This window comes from Megalops cyprinoides, chromosome 25 (genome assembly GCF_013368585.1).
Source record: "Megalops cyprinoides isolate fMegCyp1 chromosome 25, fMegCyp1.pri, whole genome shotgun sequence".
Taxonomy (NCBI): Eukaryota; Metazoa; Chordata; class Actinopteri; order Elopiformes; family Megalopidae; genus Megalops; species Megalops cyprinoides.
Genome location: NC_050607.1, coordinates 3,799,680 through 3,815,664, shown reverse-complemented (window position 1 = coordinate 3,815,664; position 15,985 = coordinate 3,799,680). Strand labels below are relative to the sequence as shown.

Below are 15,985 nucleotides of genomic sequence, written 5' to 3'. Positions count from 1 at the left end.
ACTGTAGCATTGGTATCACTAGGTGGCAGCAGGTCCCAGTGGTAGAATATAGTACCCTACAGCAGTGTTTCTCAACCCTCTCCTGGAGTACCTCCTGCCCTGCATGTTTTAGATCTCTCCCTGCTCCAACACAGCTGATTCAAGTGATCAACTCGTTATGAACTCCTGTAGCTGCTCCTGTAGGAGCTATTCCTTTTCGATATGTGCCTGTTTTGCCTTGAGAGAATGTTCTTGCAGCAGAGTGTTTCCTAACATCTGTTTTCCATTCCATTTCACAGGGACAATGCAGTACTACCCTGGACATAAATCTAACGAGTCATGTGGACAAACAGAGAAAGCTTCAAGCACTTGTATGTATACTACATTTTTTCCTTTGTTGTTGTTTGGCTGATAATATGTATTTATTCTCCATGTTATTGCTATATATCTCCATAAGGCTATGAACTCAACGGTTATAGTTCTTAGCTTTCATTTGCTTTGAATGCTCTTAGGTGAAGTGACTAATTTTCCTGGCCACAGAAAATGGTGAGCTTGTGTTGGGGCTTGTGCTTACGTGTCTCACAATGGTCACAATTTCTCTTCACAAAGAAACTCAGAACAATGAATCACACAGCTACCTTTGAACCAGGTTGCTATGCATTTAAAATAGATCAGATCAATTGGAATTACATAATCAGGTAACAATTCTATGGTGGACACTAGATTCTGCAGGAAGAAACTATTATGACTAATTATTGTTGTTAGTGTTTGAGCAGAGCTGCACTTTGGTGACATTTTTGAGAATACCCTCTTGAACAAAGCACCGCACAAAGCTGATTTGTCTCATTAGTTTTCAGCATATTTTTTCGATAAAATTCTTTTTTTTAACTATCTGTGTGTGTGTGTGTGTGTATGTGTGTGTGAGAGAGAGAGAGAGAAAGAGAGTGAAAGAGAGTTGAGAGAGCTGAGATAGAAAGAGAAATGGAGAGAGACAGAGAGAGAGCGAGAAAAAGAGTTGAGAGAGAGCTGAGAGAGAAATAGATTCCTTCCATTCCAATTTATTTGAAAAGGTCATTTGCTTCACTCATGAGTCAGATGGCAGTCAGATCAGGGGAGTCAGTGTTTCAGTACCCTGGAGAGCAGTCCAGTTTTTTCCTGCACTTTGGAGCTCCCGGCACTCAGTCCTGACTCTGCACTCCATGTGGTTTAGAAACACGTGAAAGATGAGAAAAGACAGGGAAAAATGGGAAGTAACAGTCCCAGTGTTATGAGATAATGAATCTGAAAAAGGAACAGCCAGTCCAAGGCTAGGCTTTTAATTGGCCGGCTCCTCTTCATTTAATGCCATTCACAAAATTATGCAGTTACTCTTTGGGTTCTGCTTACGCATCCATCTGGCATTCAGCTGGTATTTGCTGTCTGTGTACATGTGCCTTCATTTACTTCTACTATTAACATTAGTAAGCTCATACATCACATATCAAGGACATCTCACTTTAATACAAGAAAATTCATATTTTTAAACAACATGCACATTTTGTGTAACATTCACCTTTTAAAATACATTGCCATGACTTTAGAAAGGGAAGAAAAAACACCCTACGGCATTTGAATTTAGACACGCTCTCATCACAACAGTAGCTTCCAATAGACTCTGCCAGGGATAATAAAAAAAATGGCTCACCTGATAATTATAAGCTACATACCACACTGAATACTGAAGGTGGTCTCTCTCTGGAGGAGAGGCTATGAGTCATAATAACAAGAAACCCCATTAGAGAACAGAGAGCTCAAAGCGTTCATTTGAGTTTCTCCCCTCACATTACATCACAACTGGATAAAAAGTGAAAAAATCGCAGAGGGCAACAATCCACCCAAAAAAAAACATTCAAAACAAACCCTTAGATCTGTGCAGTATACACATATGGGGCAAACCAAAAATATCATATGACATTGTTATAATGATTATTTTCATCATCATCGCTGTTGCGCGTGGTAACGAAAACATATGTCATTTTGAGTAATAAAGTGTAATGTTGCTGCCTCATTGACATTTAGTAGGATGTCATTTTTCCTGACTTTCATTCAGCTCTCCATACTACTTCACCCTTGAGTCTGCGTAATGCTTTCGTTACTCAGATGTACATGTATCAGCTATTTCTATTCTTGTATTGTGCCAGCACTGTGGCCACTCGACTTGTGATGGTGTGTAATAATAGGAACTAACAGGCCTACTTGCTTAGATTTGTTACTCAGAATTAAGGACAAAGTACCATAGACTGAACTACCACTATAGTGACTGTCCATCAAATTCTTCCCTACCATCAAATCTTTCACTTTCATTTGTGTTTTGTGGGGTAGAAATAAGGTTCAAAATGTCTGAATTTCCATCAATAATACACTGCAGTCAATCCTGTGTTTTCCACATGGATGTGCTTAGCTTGTTTTTAAACCAGATTTCATATGTATTCTTCATACACATGCTTAGTACACCAGTCAGCTGTATTTCTCTGTCCCCGCTAGAGTTCAGGTTCAGCTGTATTTCTCTGTCCATACGGAAAGCAGTTGTGAAACTGATATGTTATTAATATATTCTGACATCATGCACGGTAGCACAGGATTAATAATCTATCCACGTGATATTGTGAGGCTGTATCTGTGCGCTGCCGCCTCCTGTACATTATAACTGGCCTCTCTGTGTTGATCAATTCTCATGCGTGCTTTGAGTGAATGCGCTCCATATCATAGAATCGATGCGGGTCCATTCACAGGAATTTGTTATGGAAAAGATAAAATCAGGTATAGACCAGAAAGAGGATTACGTCTGACATATGAAGGATGCTCATTATAGATTTACTGAGTTGTGCAAGCAGTCTTATAGGAGCCCCAGCTCTCCAGAGTCCTTCCACTAGAGAACAAGTACTATTTAGCGGTTGATGGCATGTCCCTTAGTGCAGTGATTTGTTATTCCTTAAAATCGATGGCATGCTCATACCATGACTCGTCCCCATAGCACCCTGGTCAGAAAGCTGCATGATCCTCTGTTAAAGATTGATTAGCAGAAGCAAACACGCCATGGAAGCGGCGGCTCGTGTCAGATTGTGAGAACACTGGATGAAGGTGCCGGTAAAGCAGCAGAGCACGCGATTTCATTCATAAATGCATTCAAAATTACTTTCCCTTTCTGGCCCATAACCACCACCATCGCCACCACTACCCCTCTGTCTTTTAATACTGTCTTTAAAATGATTCAAATCCCAAGTAAATTTAGACTGCGATCTGCGGAAAAAGGGATAAGATGCGTGTTAAAAGGTGGAGAGGACTTTGATGTGTCTCCTTATTGGATATGTACAGTGTCCTCTGCACTTATTCTTACCCTGGGCTACATAAGCACAAAAATTAATTAAAATTAATTTATAACATCACAAAGAAAGCAGAGTGCCATTATACAATAGGATAATAGAAAGAATTATCCAATAGGTACATTTTTGCTTTTATAACATGTTTTTGTTCCTATTTTTAAAAATATGAAAATTAAACAGCAGGTCACATTCACTCATACCTGCTTCAAGATCCTCTAATGAATAGCAGCTATACCTTCCAAGAGCTTCAATTAGCATCTGTTTCATCTCATGGACAGCATCCAGAGAGCTGGTCCTACATCAGACTCATCCATTCAGCTTTCATCTTCATACAGATAAATATATTTAGCCTATTGCATTTTTTATGACACATAACAGTGCAAAACAAAGTCCTTCACCTCATGGAGGCATCATGGCTGGAGATAAAAGAGGGTCTTCATAGAAACAAACCCTGTTTTCTCTAGTTACAAGAAACTAGCTAGCTAGGAAGCAACTACAGTGGCTATAGTCTAACTGCTGTTTACTATTCAGCTTGGAGATATTACATTTACAAAGCATGCTAGGTCACTGAAGCCTCACTGTGAATTATACAGGAAGTTTGGCTGGATCTCCCCCACCACCATGCTAATGACACATTGGTCTCACACTGACACTCATTTGTCTGACACTGTTGCTCATTCAGCTTGAATGGACATACTTCTGTTGTTTTGTACTGGTAGTTGCTCTGGATGAGATGTCAGTGAATGTAAGGTAATGTAATGGTACACCAGTGTTATAGGGAAGCTATCTCTCACTCACTGATATACCAGCTTCACTCCCAATCAATGTGGCTCTGTACATACCCAGATAAATTAAGACTGGATTTAGGGGGAAAGCATTTAACTAAGAGGCTAATTTTATTCCTGATAGAATAATGCTGGATAAACAAAGGTTAGATAAATAGCTAGAATCTGTTGGCAGTTACTTCAAGTAATTTCAAATACAACTTCCTGTAGCTTGACATTTAGTACAAGAATCTTCAGAGACCTCTCATTTTCTTTCACAAAGATTTTACACTTAAGCCTGTGACCAAAAACATACAATTAATAGGAATCATTTTGTGGCCAAATAAATAAGGGTATTAAACCTGCTTTCTTAGCTTCTACTGCTATTAGTATAGTAACCTTATTTAATAAACTGTCCTTTTCAACCATTACATGCATATTTAAGCTTAAGAACGCTGCACTCAATTATCATTGAGCAGGAGGAGGCTGAAATCAAGGGAGATGCACAGCTAAACAGATTAATACATTAATAGGGACTGACATACATTTACCCATAGGCCTGGCAAGACTTCCTCTCGAGGGGCGGCTAACGGGTTTGATGTTGTGCAGAGCATCAGAGCCTCTCATTACAGACTGGCCTTCAGTGATGCTCCTTTCAGGTAGCCCACTGATGCTGCAGCAGAATGTCAATCCTACAGCATCACACAGAGCTGCACCAGCATCCGGAGCTACTGGCAGCATGCACAAAGGTTAATGTCTGAATAATGCTTTAATATCAGGCCACTTTGATGCCACCGCAGCGTGTCTCCTGTCTCATCTTGTGTTTTCAGATCAGGTTACGACAACATCTTTTCTGCTTAATCTTAACATTTATTATTATGTGCATCACAAATTACAAACTGCATTTTTTTCATGATTGAAAGAGTGATGTTTTTGATGGAATGTTTGCGTACTGTAATTGTATGAGGATCGTTTCATATTATTGCAATATTTGTTGCAATTAATCAGCAGGCTCACAATTCTTTGGTAACTTCTTCAATAATAATGTCCAGGAAACTGAACCTTGGAAGGGTGTTGAATAAATAAAGGGTTAATGTTGCTGAATGACGCCTGCAGGTATCCTAGTCACCTGAGGCTCTCAAGACAACAGCCCATAAGACCAGCATCAAACAGAGGATGGAGCACAGTTTTTTTGGACATTTTATGAAACGATCGCCATTCTTAACAGAGAAGAGAGAACTTGGTGTTTTTAAGGGGAAAATAGTGTGTTTTCACTCATTCCTTCAAACGTCACACTAAAAAACTAGCTTGCAACGCACTGCCCCTCTTTTGAATCAGTAAAATTTGGTACAGGATGCGATACAATCGCACTGATTTCCTGCACAATGGCGCTCTGATTGGTAAGTAGGAAAGTCAGGGGAGCCTTAACAATGAGTTGGATTAGGACATAGTACTACAGCACATGCTGCTCAAATGTGCAGATTCTATCTAATCCGTGCAGAAGAGACAAGAATAGAAATAAACACTGTCAATAGGCCATTATAAAAGCTGAATGAATGAATATTTAAAAGCTGTATATCCTGAAGCGGACATGTATTTTCTTTAGTGGACATCGGTGTAGTTTACACTCAGCAAGCGCTTGTTCGATAACCACATCATACAGATGACCACGCCTGGCAGGAGATTCGCCACCGATAAAATGGGGTCATCGAACAAGCGCTTGCTGAGTGTAAACTACACCAATGTCCACTAAAGAAAATACATGTCCGCTTCAGGATACACATACACATACACATCATACAGATGACCACGCCTGACAGGAGATTCGCCACCGATAAAATGGGGTCATATTCTCGGTTTAGAATATGAACTGAAGAACCACTTAATGGAATGGGGTATCCGGTCAAGAATTAAAATTTTGAATATGCGCCATTTTTTGTCATATTGGCTACTCTTTATATGACGGACATGCAGTTATTTGATTGCGGTTTGACCAGATCAATCCGTGTGATTGGTCAGTTTAAACTTAAGTGACGTGGTCAAAAGGCTATAAGATTCACGGAGGCAGATCTGAGCGCGCAAGATTCAACAAAGAAAATCTCTGTCCTTAAATCAAAAAACCTTTATGGGCGGATGGTTATGCATTCATATGTATATATGTTCATAATGGACCGCCAACGCAGGCAGTTTATCAGATTTCCAGGTTGCAAAAGACAAAGAAAGAAAGAAAGCTTTACTTCAGTCAATGAATGTGCCGGTAAATGCACATTTAGACACACTTTGACAATTACACAGTCCAAAAATATTCGAAGTTCAAAAGTCACATGAAATGACTCAAGCGTTTCATAGAAGTGCTTCCTGCAGCGCACCGACGGACAGAAGTACCTGTTGCTGGAACTGCGCGGACGCAACATTAACTGTGAGCGCGGGATAAGGACACGAGCTTCAAGAAGAGCTTGCCAAAATGCGTCTCCGATTATGACAGAGTGCAAATACCCAAATTACGCAAAAAACACAGTTATTTGTAGATGTACGTTTATTGCAATAGAATATTGAGGAAAAATGAATGCTTGGATCAACTGCAGCAACATGAGCTCAGAGCGCGAAGACCTTGAAAATATGGGATGTGAAGACAAAGACGAACACTTTGCATTTGTTAAAGTTGGAGTTTTGGGGTCCATCTTTGTGGCAGCCACATGCGGAAATGTATTTCTGCTGCATGTTCTTTGGAGGAAACGTAAACGAAATTCAAGGACGCAGCTGTTTCTGCTCCACTTGTGCTTCGCGGACCTGGTGGTGGCTTTCTTTCAAGTCCTTCCGCAGCTCTCTATAGAGATAACGGACCGTTTTAAAGGCTCAGATATTGTTTGCAGGGCTGTGAAATATCTTCAGGTCGTCGGGATGTTCGCTTCATCATACATGATCGTTGCTATGACAATCGACCGCTACAATGCTGTGTGCAGACCCATGGTTTCTTTTTTCAGAGGTTCCTTTCGCAGGTATGTAGCGATAGGAACAGCGTGGATTATATCGTTCGCTTTCAGCACCCCGCAACTGTTCATTTTTTCTCTGAAAGAAGTTGAGGAACACGTGTACGATTGCTGGGCGACCTTCATTGAGCCGTGGGGCAGCAAAGCATATATAACTTGGATTACTTTATCCGTCTTTGTTTTTCCGGCTCTAATTTTGCTCTTTTGTCAGATTAAAATTTGTTCAGGAATTTATTTTAATATGAAGAGAAAAGCATTACAGTCAACTAACGAAGGACGGGCGTCAATTAAGGGTATATCAAGTGCCATGCTGAAGACTGTGAAAATGACGTTTGTTATTATTATTGTGTACACTATATGCTGGAGTCCCTTTTTCGTCGTCCAGCTGTGGTCTGTGTGGAGTCCCAGCACTGCGCCAAGTGAAGGTATGTCCTCCACATTTAATCCGCATTAAATGCTATAATTTTATATAAATATATTTATATTTTCTATTTTCTATGAAACCCAGCAACACATTCACCTGCAGAGACAGCGCAAACCAATTCTAATTCCAAACATTTCAATTAAAAAGCTCGTTAAAAGATAAGGTTAATTATAGCTTGTATTCTTAATGAACACAGCATTTGGATGCGGTGTTAACTAATTGTGCCCTATTACTTTGTGTGAAAATCTATCTATTGCATATACTGCGTTGGATGGAGTCAAAACAAAGAAAAATGTATAGGCCGACAGTGTGTAACATGGTCATTATTTAGAAAAGGGCGAATAATTGTGCTGTTGTCTGAAAAGGGAACATGTCCCCAATGCTCAGAGCTAAGGCCACTTCTGTCAGCCTGACATCAGTGATTATGTTAACTGTTTTATGATTCCTTGATTCCTTTTCCTCCAGGTCCAGCGTTCGTTATAATCATGCTGCTTGCCAGTCTTAACAGCTGTACCAACCCCTGGATTTACCTATACTACAGCTAGCTGCGTCTGTGGGGAGTGGCGGCTGAAACGGAGTCGCTCCCGGTTTCCGAGAACATCCAGAACCGTGTGAGACTGACTATGACTTCAACTACCCCGTGTATCAGCTGCACCACCTGTGACAAAATCATAAATGACGGGGTAAAGGAAGCTTTAAACTACATAAGGTGCATACATAACATAAGGGACACATTCAGCTGTGTTTTTTTGCATCTCCCACACTTGGAGCAGAGGTGCGGGGATTCACAGCATATAAATGATGCATACAAATCGGTTGACAGACACGGAATCGTTTGTAAATTATTTTATGAACAAAATATCAGTTTGTCATCAACACTATAACCGCTTCGGGAACCATTAGCCTGCGATTTAATGTTTGGCGTGTGGATTAAAACGTTTGTTCCAGGTTTTATTAGTTTATACCATATTGAATATATTGAATGTGTGTGCGTGTGCGTTTGTGCACGTGTGTGTGTTTTCCTATAAGTATACGATGTGTTAGGCTATAAAAATCACCGCTCTCTTGTAAAGCCGTTCACGCTCATATTAAACGCATTGATATTGCATTGCGCTATTACCCCGCTTTTTAGATGCTGGGGTTGCAGGGGACAGAGTGCTCAGGAAAACTGAGACGGAATCTGAATCGGAATCGGATGGCCTTACACTGCTGCGCCCCGGCGCGGACACTGAGTTTCTCGCTCCAGATAGATCGCCTGAAAATATACGTGAGACCGCATTAGGCAGCACCTCACATATCAACAAATGAATGCGCGCTGCTGCAGTTGCAGGTGCACCAGAACTCACATGCCTAAGTGAGGATACAGTACATTGAACATAATATATATAAATATATGCACTATTGTATATGAGAAAGTAACTTCAATCCACTGTAAAAAATGTTTATTTTGCTATAGTAAAATACAATACAGTAGGTATGAAAGCTGAAATTGTTATCGTATTACTTAAATATTAAACTGTGAGTATTTTGGTAGTATGCAGTTACTGTAATTTGTTTATAATTCTGTCATTATAAGAATGTAGGCAGTGTATGAATAAAGCCTGGTCTATCCCCTTATTGTTCTAGCCTCCAACTCTTTTAAGCTATCTGTGATTATTATTGGATGGTGGTAACCCTGTGGATGCAACTGCATTGAAGGGAGGAAGGGGTGTGGCCAAGTGGCTAAACGTGAATGGTACCCATTATTAATACATGGGTTGTAATTATTTGTAATTTATGGACAACTGTATTTTATATTGTTTTAGTATGTGAACATTTGTACATGTGGGGTTTGTATCATCTGATATCTCAATAAAGACATTGATGGTGTGCTTTAGTTTTCACTAAGCAGACACTCTTATCCAGAGAAACACACAAAAAGCGAGTATGAAGTGCATCTAATACAGCGGCATTGAAGACTGCATTTACAGGGCACTGCTGATGATGTCTGAACATACGCCAGCTCCACAGAGTCCTGATCACTAGCGCATTCGTGCGCTGACATTACCCTGGAGTAAGAGTACAACATGCCTACCAGAAAAACCACAATGTACACTGCGGTAAAACTTCAACGTACTGTAAAACTGCTCAAAAGGGGAAGGAGAGTTCATTTTTGTAGCTGAATAATATGAGCCAAAGGAGAGTTCATGTCAAAAGGTATTAAAGTGTCATTAAGGTGGTCTGCAGACCAAGCCGTACACACAGCAGATGACCTCAGAATTGTAATCCACCAGAACAGTCATGGTGCACTCTACAGACCAATTTGAAAAGGCTGCCTGAATCATACATAAACATGCATCACCTGTGACAGCCTTCTGCTCTCTGACTCCAGCTATGCCTGCAGCTCAGAGGCCCCTGAACATTACATTAGAGGCATTCTTACCTGACTCTCAGGAAAAAATCCTTTGTCATTTTAGGTAGGACTCCCTTGAACTTCAGTGTATGAATTAGCAAGGGCATATCAATGTTACCTGAAACAGAGAGAGAAACACACACAAAATAGCTTGAAAGCTTAACTCCGTCCACCGGGGATATGGATAACAGCACTGCAATAGGTCAAAGCATTGCCTTTGTGCCCGTCATCACAGTGACTCCTTTGAAATGATTCCCATATGGTAAATTACATAATGAGCTGATGGTTGGTGCTCTTTTTGATATAGCCTTTACAGCACAATGGCTAAAAGCTAAATTCCAGGTTTAAGGTATGATTGCGCACAATTACTGCATAACATGCCACTGCTTCAGAACTCTGCTCCTGTGGATCCAATTACGTGTGCATTTTTTTTTTTTCATTCCAGCTGAGCTTTTAATTCATTTCATTTGATTGAACCATTCAATTAACGGCTCATTGTAACCTAATTCATTGAGAGCTTGTTTGGAACAAAAACCAGCGGACACCCTGGATTACCACCAACAGGACTGACAACATCTGCCAGAGGAAATGTTTCTGCTACCTGTGCTATACGGTAGATACACAGAACACAGCCTGACTTTATAATCTTGAGATGGAACTAACTTTGGCTAAAAGGAGTGAATCATACCAGAAGTCCCAACATTCGTTTCCAACAAGTGGCCATATTAGGCAAAAAAATGTAGTGTTGTCCTTGGTCTTTTCATCCCAGTCTCTATCATTTCCATAAGGTTTTACCACAACATACATGTAAATGAAGAGCTTTGCCATTTCCCTCAAATTACTGAACAATTCATTGTAATTCCTCACAGCTGAGGACTTGCTGTGGGATTAGCGCAAGAAAGAGATTTGCTGTGGTTCCCATGGTGATGTTGCGTGGCTTTGTTGGCATCCTGTTAAAGGTTACTTCTCTTCTCTGAGGAAATGATTTAGTGTCACATGTAGCTCTGTGTTATCCCCTCTGGCCGGGACTCATGATATCTTTGGTGAGCCTTTAGCATGTCTAATTTTATAAAACACCTGCATATGTATTTGTTCTTTGACATTTTGGAATTCCAGCATCCTATCTCACCCAAAAGCCTGGGAATGGGCAGTGCATAAAATACAAGGTGTTTGACTTTTTATATTGTGCACTTTTTCCCTGTGATTGTTTGTATAGTCACACATTAAAGGCCGGTCATGTCTACTCACGATAAGGTACTGTGCTTTTATACTATCTTTCATTCTCTTCGTCAGAGCCAGCTTCAAAGTGCGTTAATTTAGTTTCTAAAATTAGAACGCAAATCCTGGCAGATGTCTTGTATGTATCATTTCACAGCAATCTACCCTGCCACTCACTGTGAACACAAAGGATTTTCCTGTCAGAATCCCTCCTCTGTTATCAGCTTGGGCTCCTGTGCTCTTGAACCACACTTAATTTCAGTGGTTTGATAAACAGTACAGAATGATCTCGACCTATACAATCTCCATACGGACGGATACATATATGAAATATGCCAATTCTCACTCACAAAATACAACATGGCAAGTTTACCTGAAACTCCACTGCCAATCACACCAAGGGATCAAAAGGATAGCACCACAGGCTGCTCAGTTCATTTACATTAAAGATCTTAGAAAGGCGGCACCTTGGGTCTGAGCACCATGAAATCTTACACCACCATCTCAGAAAATAGCTATCCCTGCAGACAGGTCCATAGTATTTTTTTTTTTTTTTGGTTAACGCTACATCCATTGATCTTATCCAACAATGCCAGCATCACTCTTTGGTATATGTACTAGTTTTTAGACATCGGTGCCAGATGGCACTAGCATCTGCTGTGGCACATGGAACACTATGCAAACATCTGAGAGTGCAGCCCGTGACCCATTAGAAAGAGTACCGCATAAACTCACCCTTTCATAAAACACGTCTATGCACATATTCTGACATCTAAGCCTCCAGAAATAAGCCCGGCAATAGCAGAAAGGTTGTCAGTGCAGCCTGAATAATTACGATGTAAGTGCTCGCTTCCAGGAGTCAGGCTGGCTGTCTTTAAAAACATCACCTGTGCCATCTATCTGTCATAGTTTGGAATTCAACTGAAAAAAAAAAATCTCCCTTGAGATACAAGACCTAGCCAAAAATGTCCCTCGGCCTGTACAAAATGAACACCTGTTGCTTAGAAAATGAGTGGTTTTAATACGTTTTCACCAAAACATGATTTTCCCTTGATTTCCCTTGATTTTCACATTTCAGTGGTGTTATTTTTGGAGCAATGTTCCTGCCCCCTTTGCAGTTTGGTTGGGCCTGTTGTCTCTGCTGTGAGTCTGCTCTGTTCTCACCATCTCCCTAAGATGTCCTGTTCTGACACAGTACATTACATTACATTACATATCAGTTGCTTAGCAGTTGCTCTCATCCGGAGCAGTTCACATACGTTCCAATTCCTACATTGTAACACATTCCTATACGTTATCTGTTTACACATTATTAGGCAATTCGGGTATTTGGCAATTCTGGGTTGACTACCTTGCCCAAGTGTACAACAGCAGTGCTCAAGACGGCAACTGAACCAGCAACCTTTGGGTTATGAACCACCACACCACACTGCTGCTCCCCCTCCCCACACAAGCAGAGATTGCACCCTTTTCTTTCTATATTCCTTCCTCTTTCTGCAGCCACACAGCCCAGGGAAGGACAAATAACAGGCCGAAATGGGATTAGAGCACGCCAGCGAAGAGCCAGCAAACCAGCAGTTCACTTGACAGCAGCAGAACAAAGCCATGTGCTAATGTAATATCAAGCTCATGCTTGATATTACATTTTAATTTTTTATATTTATGCAATATGAAACACACTCGCATGGTGACAAGAAGCAAAATAATGCCCGTTTTAAGCACAAGTTGAAAAAAAGAGCAGACATCAAAAAGAAGAAATGAGAAAAAAGAAACAAAACAGCACAGTAACGACACTCAGAATAAAACATTTCTCTATTAATTTTGCATTATTTTGCATAGCACAAAAATTGCCCCCTGTCATAGCCAATCACTGTCACCGCAGACAAAAGGAATGTGCACACTGGAAAAGGTAAAAGCAGTTCTCAGCACCAATAAAAAGTCTAATAATGAACCTAAAGTGAACCTGCGAATGAATGCAAGCACTTACAGTACCGAATGTTACACAGTTTTGATAAATATAAACCATTTTGTACGGGTACTACTGTCTACAGTTCTTTTTAAGGTGATATGAAATTGGGCTTACCTGTTTTCATGTACCAAACTAAAAGGTTTATCACTTTGTCCCAATTCATCGATTAAGTTTCCCTCATTAGTGATTCCAGGAAGCGAGTATTATGTGCACAATCTGCACGTTTCTGATGCCGCAATGCCATTACAGACCTGAGAGTTTCATGGGAAGTTTACTCTGAGTACAATTTTCTGACTGTAGGGTAAATGCAAAAACAAACATTGTACTGAATTATACTGAAATATTGTTTGCTTAAATAACGAGAACTTTAAGTAAAAAGTCAACCTAAAATTAAAACACCCCAACTGTGGAATGAGTTTGACAAAGCGGGATAATTGTTCCTCGACAGTCTCAACTCATGCCAAACGTACAAAGCTGGTGATCTTTTCTTCTCAGGGCACAAATTTGCTGTTATATGAGCTGTGCTGTATGAAGAGTCAGCAGGCAGCCAATTTCATGCATGAGGTCATTTCTGTTCTTCTCCCTCTTTGAAAAGCTGCCAAAGTCAGGTTTAAAACACTTCCATTAAGCATAATGCATCCATTTACCCATTCATTTTCAGTCCACTTGCCTGGTTGAAGGTCATAGCAGGAGACCAAATGATCTTCCAGGGGTCCTTAAACATTCCCAGGCCACTGGGGAGTCCTTGGGGTCTAGTGGGACAATCTGAGTAAAAAGAAAGCTTAGCCATGCACACTAGATACCCAGATCCTTCCTGCTGGCTCCTCTCCATCCTAAAGAGTAAATAATGTGCCAAATTATCTCACACTTGTCATCCTACCGCACACAACTCTGAGGTTCTGACTCATCCACTTGTGAGGTCAGTTTCGATCATCTGACGTAGAGAGAGTTTTTCACTTTTCTGCAGAGGGTAACTAAAACCTTAGAGTTGGAGCTGACCATTCTCATCCCGGCCAATTAACCTGACTGTAAAAGACTAATTTGAAAAGTGGAGGTGATGCTCACCTATAAAAGTGGGAAATACATCCTGGAGCCTCCAAACTGTAATTACAAATCAGTTTCCCATTATAATAATTCATTATTCTTTCTTATATTTTCCTCTCATAGCTGAGGTGAGCACAGCAGACACCTGTAAAGGCTAATTTCCCTCCCTGCATTCATGAAGGAATAAGTAAAATATGTACAGCCAATAATAGCATAAATATAAATACAATACTAACTAATGAAAACTCCAAGAATATGATGCCGTGGGAAGAGTTAGACGTTTATGTCATTCATCCCTGCTTTCCAGTGTAGCATAGTGGTTAAGGAGCAGGACTCGTAACCGAAAGGTTGCCGGTTCGATCCCCGCTGGGACACTGCTGCTGTACCCTTGGGCAAGGTACTTAACCCACAGTTGCCTCAGTAAATATCCAGCTGTATAAATGGATAACATTGTAAAGAATTGTAACCTATGTAAGTCGCTTTGGATAAAAGCGTCTGCTAAATGAATAAATGTAAATGTAAATATTGCCTCAGTAATACAGCGCCACCAAGTGGCTGTAGACGGTATGTTATCAGCGTGATACGGTACTCTGATGGAACAGAGGACCCCAGCTTCTTTAATCTCTAAAAACACAGATGGGAGTCAAAAGCAAAAATTCCCAGCTTCAGACATTGTCAGCTTCTGAACATAACCTGATTTCTTCTGATAATAAAATGGTTTCTCAGTCCAAATATTTCAGATAAAAAGTATTATACTATATACGTTTATTATATTCTTCTTCTTATTATTATTATAGATCACCTTGGCATAGCTCCTTTCAATGACCTCAAAGCACTTTGAAGTGAAGGAGGTGACCATAACTCATAGCTTTATATCAGCGTATAAGGAGAGAGGGTGGATACACTATAGCGGGTACTTTAGATGTCTAAGACCCCAGCGAATATCAAGTGAGTCCTTGTACAAGTACTGATGTCGACATGGGGTCCACTATTCCTGCGTCATGTCTTCAGTCGCGCTTCACCTCGCAAACAAAACCTTCCAAAGGAGAACAAAGAACAAAATAAACTCAGTTATGTGCAAATCAGTGCCGAGGAAACTGATACATTTATTTGTAGCCAACTAAAACGATGATATCAATGCTCTGGCTGTTAGCCGCTAAAAATAACAGACTTTGAAGAAGGACCGGGGGTCTACTAACAGCTAAGTAACATTAAACGATTATATAGCAACGTTTTTATTCAGAATAGCGACGTGCCTTGCCAACTACAGCTTCATTCACACTCACAATTTTTTGGCCATAGTTCCCTAATTTAGCTAACGCTGCACTGCCTGTATACCCGCACTTTTTCCCCCCATAGTTTTACTGTACAGTAAGGAGGCGTGTTAAACAGTGGCCGCGGCCCATGACTTCCGTCAACAGAGAACCACCTGCAACTGTTCAAATTCGATTTTCTTTACATTACATCCTAATTTCGGGTGATGACGTCTAATACAATGTTGCCAGATTACTGAGTCGTTGTATTGAATGGGGATTTTTAGATCAATAACGGATGAATTCACATTTTTAATGGGGAAACAAAATCACAATCTTTTCCCTCATTCCGTGAGACGATTTTGTCTGTTAAAACGTGAATCCACTCTTTGAGTTTTAAACGTATAATATTGACTTTAGCAATGTAATATGTATATGCACTACACTTTTATCTCTACCAGCTAGCATGTAGCCTACCTTGTCTGGCCAACTATTGAAATTTGGGCATGCAGCGCTTCTAATATTGTTGACTCCTTATGTGGCCTTTTTCTTATGTTTTACTCTGCCTCACTTGTAAGCCGCTTTGGATA

General features: G+C 40.4%; 1 protein-coding gene across 1 annotated transcript; it reads left to right on the top strand.

The window, feature by feature from the left end:
* The first annotated feature begins 6,667 nt into the window (after positions 1 to 6,667).
* LOC118771644 (arg8-vasotocin receptor-like) lies at positions 6,668 to 8,064 on the top strand. Its single transcript, XM_036519652.1, has 2 exons — positions 6,668 to 7,520; positions 7,985 to 8,064. Exons 1-2 carry the CDS (start codon positions 6,668 to 6,670, stop codon positions 8,062 to 8,064), a joined length of 933 nt encoding a protein of 310 aa, XP_036375545.1.
* Positions 8,065 to 15,985: the final 7,921 nt, after the last annotated feature.

What these genes read in the sequence shown, in the direction of transcription:
- LOC118771644 (XM_036519652.1), top strand. Translation starts at nt 6,668, where the DNA reads ATGAATGCTTGGATCAACTGCAGCAACATGAGCTCAGAGCGCGAAGAC. An exon ending in CAGCACTGCGCCAAGTGAAG is followed by an intron (nt 7,521 to 7,984) that starts GTATGTCCTCCA and finishes CTTTTCCTCCAG; the next exon opens with GTCCAGCGTTCGTTATAATC.